The sequence below is a fragment of the Lolium perenne genome, chromosome 1, assembly GCF_019359855.2.
Source record: "Lolium perenne isolate Kyuss_39 chromosome 1, Kyuss_2.0, whole genome shotgun sequence".
Taxonomy (NCBI): Eukaryota; Viridiplantae; Streptophyta; class Magnoliopsida; order Poales; family Poaceae; genus Lolium; species Lolium perenne.
In genome coordinates this window covers 143,068,442-143,084,693 of record NC_067244.2, presented here as the reverse complement: position 1 = coordinate 143,084,693, position 16,252 = coordinate 143,068,442, and the positions used below count along the sequence as shown (strand labels likewise).

The 16,252-nt window shown below is 44.1% G+C and overlaps 1 protein-coding gene and 1 long non-coding RNA gene across 2 annotated transcripts; both read right to left on the bottom strand.

Annotated features, from left to right (window-relative positions):
• Window positions 1–5,368: 5,368 nt before the first annotated feature.
• On the bottom strand, window positions 5,369–9,282 carry LOC139830549 (uncharacterized). The gene is made up of 3 exons (XR_011742996.1): window positions 9,036–9,282; window positions 6,429–6,477; window positions 5,369–5,698 (listed from the first exon to the last, which is right to left on the bottom strand). It is a non-coding gene; the product is annotated as an uncharacterized lncRNA (long non-coding RNA).
• Window positions 9,283–13,015: 3,733 nt separating this feature from the next.
• On the bottom strand, window positions 13,016–14,506 carry LOC127306510 (uncharacterized). The gene has a single exon (XM_051337156.2). It carries the CDS (start codon window positions 14,389–14,391, stop codon window positions 13,171–13,173), a length of 1,221 nt encoding a protein of 406 aa, XP_051193116.1. The 5' UTR covers window positions 14,392–14,506; the 3' UTR covers window positions 13,016–13,170.
• Window positions 14,507–16,252: the final 1,746 nt, after the last annotated feature.

The window sequence follows — 16,252 nt, the reverse complement described above, 5'->3', positions numbered from 1 at the left end:
GGTGTGGCCGCCTCGTGGCTCCTCTTCGTCTCTCCTTCGGATTTCTGGAACATTCCGTGAAAAATAAGGCCGTGAGCTTTTGTTTCGTCCAATTCCGAGAATATCCGTAAACTAACTTTTCTGAAATCAAAAACAGCAGAAAACAGGAACTGGCACTGCGTCATCTTGTTAATAGGTTAGTCCCGGAAAATGCATAAAAAGATTATAAAGTGTGAATAAAACATGTAGGTATTGTCATAAAACAAGCATGGAACATAAGAAATTATAGATACGTTGGAGACGTATCAAGCATCCCCAAGCTTTGTTCCTACTCGCCCTCGAGTAGGTAAACGATAAAAAGAATAATTTCTGAAGTGACATGCTACCAACATAATCTTGATCAACACTATTTGTAAAGCATATGAGATGAATGAAGTGACCCAAAGCAATGGTCTATAGTTTGCTAACAAAAAGATAATGACTAAACAACTGAATCATATAGCAAAAACTTTTCATGAATAGTACTTTCAAGACAAGCATCAAAAAGTCTTGCATAAGAGTTAACTCATAAAGCAATAGATTCTTAATAAGAGGCTTTGAAGCAACACAAAAGAAGATTTAAGTTTCAGTAATTGCTTGCATATCTCATGGATAATTGTCAACGCAAAGTAATATAATAAGTGCAATAAATAAACATGCAAGAATCAGTGCACACAGTTGACACAAGTGTTTGCTTCTAAGATAGAAAGAAGTAGGTAAACTGACTCAACATAAAGTAAAAGAAAGGCCCTTCGCAGAGGGAAGCAGGGATTACTCATGTGCTAGAGCTTTTTATTTTGAAAACATGGAAACAATTGTGTCAACGGTAGTAATAATTCATATGTGTTATGTATAAAACCTCCTATAAGTGGCAAGCCTCATGCATCGAATACTAATAGTGCCCGCACCTTGTCGTAATTAGCTCGGACTTCCATGGATTATCATTGCATTACATATGTTTCAACCAAGTGTCACAAAGGGGTACCTCTATGCCACCTGTACAAAGGTCCAAGGAGATAAATCGCATTTGATTTCTCGATTTTGATAGATCTCAACTTGAGGACATCCATACCGGGACAACATAGAAAACAGATAATGGACTCCTCTTTTATGCTTTAAGCATTCAACAACAGATAATATTCTCATAAGAGATTTGAGGATTAATGTCCAAGCTGAAACTTCCACCATGATACATGGCTTTGGTTGGCGACCCAATGTTCTTCTCTAACAATATGCATACTCAAACCATTTAACTCATGGAAAATCTCCCTTACTTCAGACAAGACGAACATGCATAGCAACTCACATGATATTCAACAAAGGTGTGACAGGTTGATGGCGTCCCCAGACAACATGGTTACCGCTCAACAAGCAACTTATAAGAACTAAGATACATAAGCGACATATTCCTTACCACAATAGTTTTTTAGGCTACTTTCCCATTAGATTTGTATTGCAAAAACAAAGAATGGATTTTTGAAAGGTTTTAAAGGTAGCACACAAGCAATTTACTTGGAATGGCAGAAAAATACCACATAGTAGGTAGTTATGGTGGACACAAATGGCATAGGTTTTGGCTCAAGGTTTTGGATGCACGCGAAGCATTCCCTCTCAGTACAAGGCTTTGGCTAGCAAGGTTGTTTGAAGCAAACACAAGTATAAACCGGTACATTAAAACTTACATAAGAACATATTGCAAGCATTATAAGACTCTACACTGTCTTCCTTGTTGTTCAAACACTTTTACCAGAAAATATCTAGACCTTAGAGAGACCAATCATGCAAACCAAATTTCAACAAGCTCTACGGTAGTTCTCCACTAATAGATTTAAACTACATGATGCAAGAGCTTAAACATGATCTACTTGAGAGCTCAAAACAATTGCCAAGTATCAAATTATTACCACATGAAGCATTTTCTGTTTCCAACCAAATAACAATAAGTGCTGCGGCTTTCAGCTTTCGCTATGAACATGAAAAATAACACTAAGAACACAAGTGTTCAAATGAAAAAGCGGAGCGTGTCTCTCTCCAACACAAGCATGTTTAGGATCCAATTTTATTCAAACACAAACAAAAATAAAAGCACACAGACGCTCCAAGTAAAGCACATAAGATGTGACGGAATTAAAATATAGTTTCACTAGAGGTGACCTGATAAGTTGTTGATGAAGAAGGGGATGCCTTGGGCATCCCCAAGCTTAGACGCTTGAGTATTCTTGAAATATGCAGGGATGAACCACGGGGGCGTCCCCAAGCTTAGACTTTTCACTCTTCTTGATCGTATCATATCATCCTCCTCTCTTGATCCTTGAAAACTTCCTTCACACCAAACTCAAAGCATTCTCATTAGAGGGTTAGTGCATAATCAAAAATTCACATGTTCAGCAAGGCACAATCATTCCCAACACTTCTGGATATTACCCAAGGCTACTGAAATTTAATGGAGCAAAGAAATCCACTCAACACAGTAAAAGAGGCAATGCGAAATAAAAGGCAGAATCTGTCAAAATAGAACAGTCCGTAAAGACGATTTTTTCGAGGCACTTAACATGCTCAGATGGAAAAGCTCCAGTTGAACGAAAGTTGAGTACATATCTGAGGATCACGCATGAATTTTTTCAGGATTTTACGAGTTTCCTACAGAGAGATCAACTCAAATTTGTGACAGCTAAAAATCTATTTCTGCGCATAAATCCAAATCTAGTATCAACTTTCTATCAAAGACTTTACTTGGCATAACAATGCAATAAAATAAAGATACAAAGGTATTGCTACAGTAGTAACAAGCACCTTGACTCAAATATAAAACAAAAATTGCAGAAATAAAATAATGGGTTGTCTCCCATAAGCGCTTTTCTTTAACGCCTTTCAGCTGCGCAGAAAGTGTAAATCAAGTAACATCAAGAGAAGAAGCATTAACATTATTACCAGGGGCTTTACGCCTACCCTTCTTACTCTTATTCTTACTCTTTGGTCTAGGGAATACATGACCGCATCCGGGTGTAGACGTAAAATTTAGAGTACCTTTTCCCACATCTATGGTTGCTCCTAAGAGCAGCAGGGATCTTCCAAGTGTGATTTGTCCTGTCCCATAAGAATCAAAAATTCTAGACCAAGCTTCTTTAAAACTCTCCTCATCCCCTTTTTTAAAAGTAAAGATCAATTCCTCAGGTGACAGAGTAACAAGTACAGGACTAGACATGATAACAAAATAAATTAAATGCAAGTAACTAATTTTTTGTGTTTTTGATATAAAGAAAGCAAACAAGACAGAAAATAAATAAAGCAACACAATAAACAAAGTAAAGAGATTGGGTGTGAGAGACTCCCTTGCAGCGTGTCTTGATCTCCTCGGCAACGGCGCCAGAAAATTAGCTTGTTGCTGTGGGAGTAAGCAATCTCTCTGGTGTAACTTTTCTTTAGGTCCTCGGCAACGGCGCCAGAAAAGTAGCTGCTTGTGACGGTAAAGCACACGTCCGTTGGGAACCCCTAGAGGAAGGTATGATGTGTACAGCAGCGAGTTTTCCCTCAGAAAGAAACCAAGGTTATCGAACCAGTAGGAGATGAAGGCCACGTGAAGGTTGTTGGTGAAGGAGTGTAGTGCGGCGCAACACCAGGGATTCCGGCGCCAACGTGGAACCTGCACAACACAATCAAACTACTTTGCCCCAACTTAACAGTGAGGTTGTCAATCTCACCGGCTTGCTGAAAACAAAGGATTAAACGTATGGTGTGGAAGATGATGTTTGCTTGCAGTAAACAAAAGAGAACAATGATTGCAGTAGGTTGTATTTCAGATGTAAAAGAATGGACCGGGGTCCACAGTTCACTAGTGGTGTCTCTCCAATAAGATAAATAGCATGTTGGGTGAACAAATTATAGTTGGGCAATTGACAAATAGAGAGGGCATAACAATGCACATATATATCACGATGACTACTATGAGATTTACTTAGGGCATTACGACAAAGAACATAGACCGCCATCCAGCATGCATCTATGCCTAAAAAGTCCACCTTTGGGTTAGCATCCGCACCCCTTCCAGTATTAAGTTGCAAACAACAGACAATTGCATTAAGTACTGTGCGTAATGCAAACAATACAAATATTCTTAGACAAAGCATTGATGTTTTATCCCTAGTGGCAACAGCACATCCACAACCTTAGGGGTTGCTGTCACTCCCCCAGATTCAATGGAGACATGAACCCACTATCGAGCATAAATACTCCCTCTTAGAGTTACAAGTATCAACTTGGCCAGAGCCTCTACTAGCAACGGAGAGCCTGCAAGATCATAAACAACACATATATGATAGATCAATAATCAACTTGACATAGTATTCCATATTCATCGGATCCCAACAAACACAACATGTAGCATTACAAATAGATGATCTTGATCATGATAGACAGCTCACAAGATCTAAACATGATAGCACAAGAGGAGAAGACAACCATCTAGCAACTGCTATGGACAACAAGAGGAACTGGCACTGCGGCATCTTGTTAATAGGTTAGTCCCGGAAAATGCATAAAAACATTATAAAGTGTGAATAAAACATGTAGGTATTGTCATAAAACAAGCATGGAACATAAGAAATTATAGATACGTTGGAAACGTATCAGCCGGCAACGGCGCCAGAAAATAGCTTGATGTCTACGCACGCTTCTATTCCTGTAGACAGTGTGGGGCCTCCAAGAGCAGAGGTTCGTAGAACAACAGCAAGTTTCCTTTAAGTGAATCACCCAAGGTTTATCGAACTCAGGGAGGTAGAGGTCAAAGATATCCCTCTCAAGCAACCCTGCAATTAAGATACAAGAAGTCTCTTGTGTCCCCAACAATCCTAATACACTTGTCAGATGTATAGATGCACTAGTTCGGCGAAGAGATAGTGAAATACAAGTAATATGGATGATTATAAGTAGCAATTGCAATCTGAAATAAAAATGGCAGCAAGCGAACATGTAGCAGAACTTGTTGGAAACGGTGTTTCAATGCTTAGAAACAAGGCCTAGGGATCATACTTTCACTAGTGGACACTCTCAACAATAATCACATAATTGAATAAATAAATGCTACTCTCAAACACTCTCTTGTTGGATAACAAACACCATTCATTGTGTAGGGCTGCAAAAGCACACCTCAAGCCGGAGTAAACAAGCTCCACAACGTCATAAAGGAATCACACACGATGCGCACACTGTCACCATCACACCGTGGAGAGTGACTCCGGAGTTCATATTAAAGTAACCTCTAGAGTGCATAATAGACAAGAGTAACATCTACATATTCAACTAGACTAGAAGGACCTCGCGCACTTTGCTGCGCGCGTTTTTTTGCCCTTGCTATTTTTTTTTCCTTTACTCAGGGGAAAATTTGTAATTGAAGTTATGTCGATGCATAAAATCAATAGCAATTTGAAAATTGTCATCCACAACTCAAAGTGATTGAGCCAGAAAAAAGTTACATGAGTTAAAACATGTATGAAAGACTTGTTTATGATGAAAATGAGTAATCACTAATGTCCACGTGTTTGATCGGCGTTAGTGCTTACTCATTGATAGCTCATTGCAGAAGAAAAAATAGATACTTGTTGTACTCGAAGATGTTTACACACGAACAAGGGAAAATACTACCTTTCCAAAGACAATGTTGTTGAAACCCTTTGATATCTCCCTGCAAAAGAAAAAAATTGGTATAGTCTACACACTGACCGCAGAAAGAAAAAGCAAAACAGAGAAGGTTAAAACTAAAGAAGCAAAAAATGCAATATGAAAAAACAAGGTAAAACATAGTGAAGAATGGGGATGTTTACTGAATGAAATTTAAAATTACAGGAAAAGTTAAACAGGGAAGATATCTAAGCATTTCACCAAACATGTACATGCCTTCTATCACAAATCCTTTAAAATTGCAATATCTTTGTCTTCACACAACATCAGTAACTTTTGGTGTTTTCTGTGCACTTGCGTGCCTTTTTTTTACAGATAAATATATGACTGAAAGAAGATATTAATAGAATAATTATGGTTAGTCAAGAACACTTGTAGCTCCTGGTGATTCTTCATAATCAACTTTATTTCCTCCTTTTCCACCTCTGTAATGCAAACTTTAAATGAACAGCCAAAACATATATGTATCATAATCCTTGATGGTGATCTGGCATTAGATTTTATGATCCTGATTATTAACTGAATTTATAATTTACTATCGGTTCCCCTTATTTTGCTTTAAACTTGAATGTAGAGCGTATAGTCTAAGGCAGTTCAAGTTGGCCAACTGAGCGTTCTTAGCAATGTAAGCTTCATATTTAAAACTGCAAGTTCAAGAAAAACTGATAATTTATCTGAGTTCATTTTCTGAAAAGAAATGTAGAGTTGATATAGGTAGATAAATAAATTCTTACCGAGTTCTTTCTGGATTTCCAACGTTGACTTAAGTGTCCACATCTTAAGCTGGAAATTCAGGAAAAAAAATATGACATGGCAATTTGTTATTTAAGGACGCCTAGGAATATACGATAAGCTAATTTGTAAATGCAAAATCAGAAGAAAATGTGAAGTAATTGTTTCTTGCATTTCAGGCTAGCACCTTGAGAAATGTAAACATGAGATAATTCATTAGGTTTATAGTACATACATACAGTAGATAAATCAAAACGTGAAAAAGTGTGGTCACACGTGCCTTTTTGGGTGCATTCTTTCCAGATGTAGTGAAGGATGTAGACAAAAAGATAACCTTACATATTCTTGTTGCCATATTGAACTAAGCAAGCAAGAAGCCAACTGAAAAGGCAGAGATGCTGCCTAAGAGTAGAAAATGGTAGAGGCTAGGGTTCTACCGGATCTAGGGCGGAGGTTGTAAGGGTGGAAGTGAGGGCGGAGAGGCTGGAGAGCTCGGCGCCGGCGGCTGGGCGCCGTCGCGGAGGAAGGAGGCGGCGGCTAGGGTTGGTGCGGCGGGGCGCAGGGTCTCCCGTCTCCCTTCAGGAGACGAGACAGTAATGATATAGGTGTTTATATAGGAGGACGGTCTCCTCTAAACCCTAATTTACTTGGGCTAAGCCCCTAATTTACTTGGGCTAAGCCCATAACTAGCCACTAGTGGGCTTCCTGCGTGTATAGGTCAAACCGACCATAACAAAACATGTGTGGAGTATCAATGTGCCCTCTGAAATCATCTAGGTAGCCAACAAAAGTTTCGTTGTAGCCTATAGAAAATCCACAACGAAACAACAAATGACCAGTTCTAATGATTACAAACAACAATAAATTGTAGCACAATCATCGTTCTCTGATTACAACTAAAGCGAATTTTCACATATACTCTTAGGCCATACATCAGGCTCTTCTGATCTATCGCTTCAACCTTCAGCACTCTCACTCAAAGCTAATACTGCCAGGCTAAAAAAAATCACACCTATCACCTATGATAGTCTGTTGTTGTTCTATCAATAAAGCACAGGGTGATCTTCTACATAAGCGCTACATTTTAATTTTGATAGATTAGTATCAACATCGAGCTACCCGCATTTAGCCAAATTCATCAAGTCAAGTAGTTTAAGAATTGCAACGAGTGGCTAAAACAGGGAATCTCATGTGTGCCCCTCATTTTCAAGGTAGCACATGGCCAGCTCCCGGAAGAGCTTCCATGCTCAATGGCAGGTTCCATTGTGATTGAGGTCGGAGGTATTGAAATTGGGCAAGGACTGGACAAAATTACAACAGATGAATTCTTTCGCTTTGGGACAGTTGTGGCCTGATGGGCCTGAATGCCTTCTTGATAGAGCAGACTGGACAAAATTACAACAGATGAATGCTTTCGCTCTGCGACAGTTGTGGCCTGATGGGTGTGCATGCCTTCTTGATAGAGCACTTGCTATTCAGGATGATACGTTGAAGTTAATCCAAGGTGGATTTACTTGGATGCAGCATACCTGAATCTAGTTGTGCAGCAATCCTTCAGGTCTGTGATATGATGATTGACAAAGCCAGTCGTGGATAAACTCGAACAACAAACAGGTGGTGTTTAATGGGACTCTTTGATTTCTCGGGTTAGTTTTTCATTACCCTCTGATAAATTCTTCATGCTACACATAGTGGACTGTTTATCCATGGACCAGACATCAGCAGATGTGCCTGTGCTGTTTAATGGGGCTCTTTGATTTCTCGGGCTATTTTTTCATTACCCTGTGATTTCATCAGCAGCACATACGCCAACAATATGCAAATGCCAATAGAGAATGAACCAGTCCAACCCTAGGTGGAAGTCAAACTTATCACACTCATTAAGGAAGCACTTCCCAAATCGAATCTACTCGACCCCAAAACAACAACAGCGGCACAATCCCTGAAGAACACCATCAAGCCACAGGCGGATGCGGTTCCTTCTCCATTCTGCCCAAATCCCTAAAAGAAGATACCGCAACCACGCCCACCTGCAGAACCCATCCAAATCAGCCCCAAACAAACACATTGATGGCCTCATACCCATTAGAGCACCCAACACATTGAGCATGCCCCAGCAAGAACCTAAAACGCTTCCAGCCAACCTCAATCCGCACCCCTAGGCAGCTCTAGAGGAAACCCCAGGCATCCAACTAATCTAAATTTGGTACTCACATAAGGGAAAAGGCATGATAATTCATTTCCTAGATGAATATTTCCACAACAACTAATGAGATCCCTAAACTGCTGATTGAGGTTGCACATGAAAATAATAACCAACCTCGCGGTATTTTGTACTCGCTGCAAATGAAAATAATCGATTAGTGAGCAAAAGATTCAGGTAAAGCAGTAAATATACTTCCAATCAAATCAGATAAAATTAATTATTCCCGTGATGCTTCAATGTCACAAATATGAACCCAAACCCTGGACAAAAAAATGCCAGTTTCCATCCAAAATAATAGTTCAGGTCCATATATCCAATCATTGACACCTTATTCCTGCTTGCCCATCGTAATTACCAAAAAATAGCAAAGATGGGGAAGGAGAGAAAATAGTGGAGACCATACCAGTCCAACCTAGAGTTGAAGCAGAACAGATCGGGAAGGCGACCAACAACAGCTCGGGGCGATCGTTCAGGAGATCAGGTCGAGGACAACCTGGAGAGAAAGGACGTGGCGCCCGCGACATCCATGGCCACTCTGCCGAGCTCGCCGACTGGGGTTGAGGGAGGAGCAGGCGAACTCTCGGGAGTGCGTGGGGTGTTGATCTTTTTGAGATGCGTGGGGGAGGGGAGGAGTGAGGACGGGCGAGGTGGAGGAGGTAGGCGGTGGCGGCAAGTCGGTTCCAGGCCGACCGGGTCAACCTCGTGTGCAAGTTTTCTTTCAAGGTAGAGAGCCTAACCAAAAGATACGTGCAACCAATATCTATCTCCAGCGGGACCAGCAAAAACGACATGCAAATGCACCAGAGGCGCTCCCAACCCTGGGAGCACCATGGGAGAGAGAGATGAACTACATAGCTACCGGTAGAGTCCTTAGCCTCGGGGGAGAACTACTCCCTCATCATCATGGGAGACAACAACAGCGATGAAGATGGCGATGGAGTCGATGGAGATGGCTCCGGGGGCAATTCTCCGTCCCGGCAGGGTGCCAAAACAGAGACTTCTGTCCCCCCGAATTAGGGTTTTTGATGGCGGCGGAGCTACGGAACTCTTCTCATTACTTCAAAAAAAAATTAGGGTTTTTGGTGGCGGCGGAGCTACGGAACTCTTCTCGAGAAATCGTCGATCTCCTTAGGGTTTTCAGGGCAGGAGCTTAATATAGGCGAAAGGGTGGCGCGAGGGGGTGCCCGAGGGGCCCACCCCATAGGGCGGCGCCGCCCCCCTCCTGGTCGCGCCAGTGGATGGGGAGGAGGCCGTGGGCCTCCTCTGGCCTGGCCCTTCTGGCTCCGTGGGTCTTCTGGCGAAATAGAATTTCTGTAATTTTTCTGGATTTTTCCGAGCACTTTGGTTTTTGGGCCTTTTCTACAATAAACAGACATAATAAACAGAAACTGACACTGTGTCATCTTGTTAATAGGTTAGTCAAATAAATGCCATAATATGATATAAAGTGCATATAAAACATGTAGCTATTGGCATAAAACTACCATGGAACATAAGAAATTATAGATACGTTGGAGACGTATCACCTCCCTTTATCCATCCGTTTGTGGGTGTGATGATGATGAAAATAAGAGCTTCACACCAAACTTGGCTATGAGGGTCGTCCAAAGGTGTCTCGATCCGAGACAATGCTTCTTGGTACATCATGGAGTCTCGCAATTTCCCTAAAATCAACGTAGCAATGTGTGAAGCATCATCGATTTAGAGCATGAAATAAAGTGAACCATCTTAGAGAAACAGTCAACCACAACAAAAATAGAATCATGACCATGTCTAGTACATGGGATACCTAACACAAAATTCATGCTTATATCGGACCAATGTGCATATGGAATTGGTAGTGGTGTGTACATACCATAGGGGTTGGAAGTGGACTTAGCTTGTAAGCATGTTGTGCACCGACGATAATGCCGTTCCACGCCACGGTACATTCTTGGCCAATATTAATAGGTGAAAAACATGGTGTAGGTCTTCTCTCGCCTGAAGTGTCCCATTAGTCCTCCACCATAAGATTCTCATAGTAACACAAGGAGAAGCGAAGATACATGAATGCATATTTCGTTGCCCTTGAACAAAAACCCATTGTGCAAATAGAAGTCGTCGATGCCCTTTTGTGTTGAACACTTGACAGAAATTGGGCCAAAGAAATTATCGGAAGGGTAAAGCTTGTTTTTTTTTGAGGTAAAAGGGGTAAAGCTTGTTGATCTCATCAAGACCTAAGAGATGAAAATCCAAACATGTCAGCAAAAGGTTGTTTTCGTGGAAAGAGCATGCATCCGCAACGAACATTATCCTTTCCCTTCTTGTATTTTATTACATAGGGGAAAGATTCAATGAATTCGACTCATTTAGCGTGTCTTTTGTTTAAATTTGTTTGGCTTTTCAAATACTCCAATGATTCATAGTTCGAATAAATAATGAACTCTTTTGGCAAAAAATAGTGTTGTCAAACTTCAATAACTCGAACAAGTGTGAAAAATTCCTTGTTATATATAAGATAGTTTAGACGAGCACCGTCTAACTTTTCACTTTACTAGATAATTTGATATGAAAACGTAAATGAAATCTGGCACAAAATTTTCAATTGGTTTAGAAAAAAATATTTGGATACGGTGGACTTTGATTGAATCAATGTTTAAGAAATCGTTATTCGTCAACTTATTATCGGTCTTAAAATGGAGATTAATCATTTATCGATTGATTAATCGATCTTATCGATCTGCCATTTATCAGCTTATTTTTTTAAAATCCTAATTTTCAGCACTAACCAATATTTTATATAGTAGTATAGACCTCCCCCGATGGGCTCACTACCACCAGATCCTGTGATCGTGGACCCATTCCCGTTAGGGCATCTCCAATGGGGCGACGTAAAAGGATGATGTGCGACCGTTTGCGTCCGCGCGGACCGGAAATGAGTTTGCACCCTGCTCCAGCGGGGCGACGCATCGTATCCGGGGCGTCCGCCGCGACGCAAACGCAGCGCAAATATGCGGCATGTTTGCGTCTCCGCGGTCGCGCCTAGCGTCCGCTCGCTTCCCCCACGGACCCGCCTGGCAGCGACCCTGGTTTGACCAGACTCGAATTAAAGCACAGCAAGCGCGCCAATATCAACCGCCGGAGTGGCAACCGCGCCGATCAACCCGCCAACTGCCGGAATGGAGCGCCGAACCGCCGCGGAAGAGCAACCGCAGACCTCTTCGTTTCTTCTTCTTCTTCTCCAACACCGGCTAGCCAGACGCCATGAGCAACTACACCCTACTGTCGGACTCGGAGAGCAAGGGCAAGCCGACGGGATGGCGGCATTGGTGGGAAACCCTGCGACGCCATCCGGGCTCCACGCCCAGCAACCCTGCCTCCACGCCGAGTGAGGAGGAGGAGGACGGAGGCGCCGATGCCAGCGACGGCCAGGAGGAAGACGGAGGCGCCGCTGGCAGCGACGGCGAGGACGACGAGGAGGAGGAGGAGTAGGAGGAGGAGGAGGACTTAGACGCCAGGTTCGGTCGGCTGGAGGCGCAGGAGGCGGCGGACGACAAGGCGGCAGCAAGGAAGGAGGCCAGGGCCCGGGCAAGGGCGCAGGCGCGGGCGGCGCGTCATCGTCCGTTCACCGACGACGGCGACGAAGACGACACATCGTCCGACTCCAACTCCTCCACGAACGCGTCGTCCGCCAGTTCCTCTTCCGACGAGGAGGTGATAAGCAAGATGCGCATGAGTGAGGACGACGAGGCAGGGCCTTCTAACAAGATGGCCAAGAATTAGTTTATAGTTTATTTGTTTTTAAATTTGTTCTTATTTGTATGTTAAATATGTATGTTTTTAAATTTGTTCTTATTTGTATGTTAAATATGTTTGAACTTTTTCGATTCAAGTAATCTATCCGGTAAACTGTTTATGGCAGCAACATGACATCATTCAGTACTACTTGTTTTCGCATTTAAACTTGCTCATTCATATAAATTGGGGAGTCCTTCAACAAAAATGAAAAGAAGGAGCAGGAAAACAAAACAGTTGCATGTCACGTCGGACCGCTGAGGGTTGCCCCCAACGCAAACGAATATTTCGCGCCTCGCGGTCATTTTCGCGTCCGTTCGCGCGAACAATTTGAGTGTCTGAAATACTTCACCCCATTGGAGATGCCCTTAGTCCCTTGGAGCTCGGCAGCATTGGGAGCCTCTCTAACCAATATTTTGGAGGATGGAAGTTCGGTCATAGCCTAAAGAGAAGATGATTGGGAGCCTCTCTAAGGTTTGTTTGGTTAATACACTTCTCAAGTTGTATGGAATTTAACTCCCATCAAGGCTAAAACCATGTCAACCCCCTCAGGAATTTGTGAAACCGAACAAGGCCAAACAAAAACAAAAAACAATTTCGTTGCAACGATTTCATGGAAAAACATTAAACTTGATTTGTTTTTGTAATGATTTAGTCAAGAGATCCATGTGATAACGATATGCTTAAGGAGCATAATAATCCTCACAAAAAAACACGGGAAACATTTCGAGATCTTGAATGCATAAAAAAGCTGAAACGAGCCCCTAATAGCTTGGGAGGAACCAACCACGGCGCGCCCATCCTGCCGACGGGGACCCTCGGCGGCCGTCGTCGGGGTAGATGGTCTCCTCGCGGCGCGCCCACTGGCTGTCCATGTCCAGCACCCTGACGACCCCGTCGGGGTGGCCCTGCCTGTCCAGGAGGTAGACGCAGTTGACGCGGCACGCCGGGAACTCCGCCTTGGAGAGCGCGAACGCGCGGTTCCGGCCCAGGAACAGCGCGTGCCGGCCGAGGCCCTCCACCGGCACCAGCCGCACCGCGGCGTCCCCGACCAGCTCCACCCTGTGCAGCTCGACCACGCGCTTCCCGCCGGCGCTGTCGGTGCTGCTCCCGTCGCCGTCGACGGCCACGTCGTCGTCCGAGCTGTACCCCGCCTCGTCCCGCACCGACACGTGCAGCAGGTCGCCGCCGCACTCCACCAGGTGCGTGTCGACGGCGACGCGCCTCCCGTCTCCCGGGCCATCCTCGTCGTCAGATCTGCCGGCGGTGGCGTCGGGGTCGGCGTGCTCGAGAGGGATTACGGCGGGGGGCGCGCCGCAGCCGGGGTCGTGGAGGACGCAGATCCGGTTCCTGAAGGCGACGTAGAAGCGGCCCGCGTGGTGCTCGACGCCGGCGTACCCGGCGGCGCTGAAGCGGAGGGGCGTCCAGGCCCCGGGGGCGGCGGAGCTGTAGTAGGCGAGGCAGTTGGTGGGGAAGCCGGCGGCGAGCGCGGCCCAGGCGGCGCCCGCGGCGGGGTCGGCGGAGAGGACGAGGGTGGCGACGTCGTGCCAGCGCTTGAAGAAGGCGATGGGCGGGAGCGGGACGCGGCGGCCGGTGGCGGGGTTGAGGAGCGTGACGGCCTTGGGCGCGGCGGCGGGGTCGGAGAGCGCGAGGTAGCCGTGGGAGGCGGAGAGGTACTCGAGGCCGGGCGGCACGGCGGCGGCGGCGAACGGGACGAGGCCGCCGGCCTGGGAGAGCCAGAAGGAGGACATGGCGGCGCCCTGGCCGGAGCGGTCGGTGCGGGAGCCCACGAGCCACGGGCGCGGGCGCCAGGTGGCCGCCGCGGCGGCCCAGCGCGCGCAGACGGCGCGGAAGCGGACGCGGTCGGCGTCGGAGGGGAGCAGCGCGAAGACGGTGAGCAGGAGGTCGGCGGGCAGCGAAGGCCACTGCTCGCCGCACGCCATGGTGGAACGAACGCGGCGGCGAGGAGGAGATGGAGAGACCATGTACGGTGGGTTCTCGGTACTGTTGAGCAAGTTTGGGATCGCCTGGCTCTGACGCTAAGAATGCAGAGGAAATTAAAGCGAAATCTCGCAAATCGGAAATTGGAGAACAGATCAGGTCGGGTCAATGTGTGAAGTGAACCCGATGCGGAAGTTTCCTAGGAAGCGGCGCACGTGTTCTCTGTGACGGCTTTTGTTGCGGTGCCGGCGGGGAGAGCGGCACACGGTGGAGTCGTCGGGCGAGGCACGTTGACGGTGTCGGTACCGCGTGACCCGTCGTGCGCGCGAGTCGGGAGCCCACTGGGGCACTGGACACGATCAAAAGTTTTAATTGTCGTTGTATCACGAGGGCATGACGACGATTGCATTATATCACAAACACTGTATTGTATGATGATTCATCTACTCGCCTTGTGTAGCTTAGTGGAGATATTTCTACAATGTATTGTCGACATGTCCATGTTCATTGTAGAAAAATTTCAGAATTTTTTAAATTTATTTGCTATTTTTTCGTATTTGGTCACAAACACTGTCCCATAGATCAGGACAGAGATTTGGTGCACATGAGCACCAGTGATCTCACTTCAAAAAATAAATTAAAAATTATATTTCTAAGCTTCATACAAATCTGAAAATAAATCATGATGTAGCCGGTATTGTATCCCACAATCGTGTAAATTTTCAACTGAAAATAATGTGTATTTTAGGCTGCACAAAAATAACAAATGCATAGATCTGACTATAGTGATTCAAATCTACAAAAAGAAAACACATTTTGTCATTTTCGTATAGGTCAAAAAACAAAACATTTGAAATTGAGATTTTGTAGGTTAGTGGGGTACATCATTAGGTACTTTTAGAATTTTGTTACATAATTTTTTTAAACATATAAATATAATTTTTGAATTTTTTAATCTGGCAAGAGCACTGGTGCCCAGGATCCAATATGACTTTTCGCATAGATCACCTCTTTTTTAAGGCCCCATTGTTAGATATAGTCTCGGTATGTTTTGTGCCATTCATGAGATCATAGATCGAGATATTTTGCATTATATCACCAAGGTAGTATGTTTTGTCAGTTTTGAATGCGCTTTACGCTCACCTAACCTAGATCGATGTATGATTCGGGGTTTTGGATGCTCAATTTCCAAGGGCCTTGGAAAGTCTCGGTCAAGCTTTCTTTAGCATCCATTTTCCTGTCTATTTGGAAGACCAGGGCATGTTTTGATAACATTCTACCGCCTGATCCCATTGATATGATGTATCAGATTTGATATTGGATTAATTATCGGGTTGAATTGCAGATACCAAGAGTGCAAAAGGTGCTACTTCGGTGCATTGAGCTCATGAAGATGTTGATCCAAGACATATTCTATTCCTCGAAAGGCACGGCTCCTCTATCTCAAAGAATAGACGGTGGATAGAGTTTGTTAAAAATGTTTGTATCTGGTCTTTGGTTAGACCAGGTAGGGGTAAGGTTTGGGGCCTTCGCGTTTGTGCAATAGTTTTTAATTTGTGCTATTTGTTTCATACCTTGATCTTATGTACATTGATTGGTTCGCAATGCATAAAAACCAACGTGATGTAATACAGTTGTAAAACTCTGCTAGGTTTCCTTAATGAAATTGGAGGGACCTATTTCTTCCAGAAAAAATATCACGATGGCATGACGATAATTTACATTTTACCACGAAGATTCATAAAACACTGTATTTTATGATGATTCATCTACTCACCTTGCATGTCTTAATGGATGCATTTATTTATAATTTATTATCGACATGTGTTAGACTCAAGCTGCATTGCAAAAATAATTCCCAATTTGGAAAATTGTACATCCTCTTGTCTGAGAATTGAAATATAT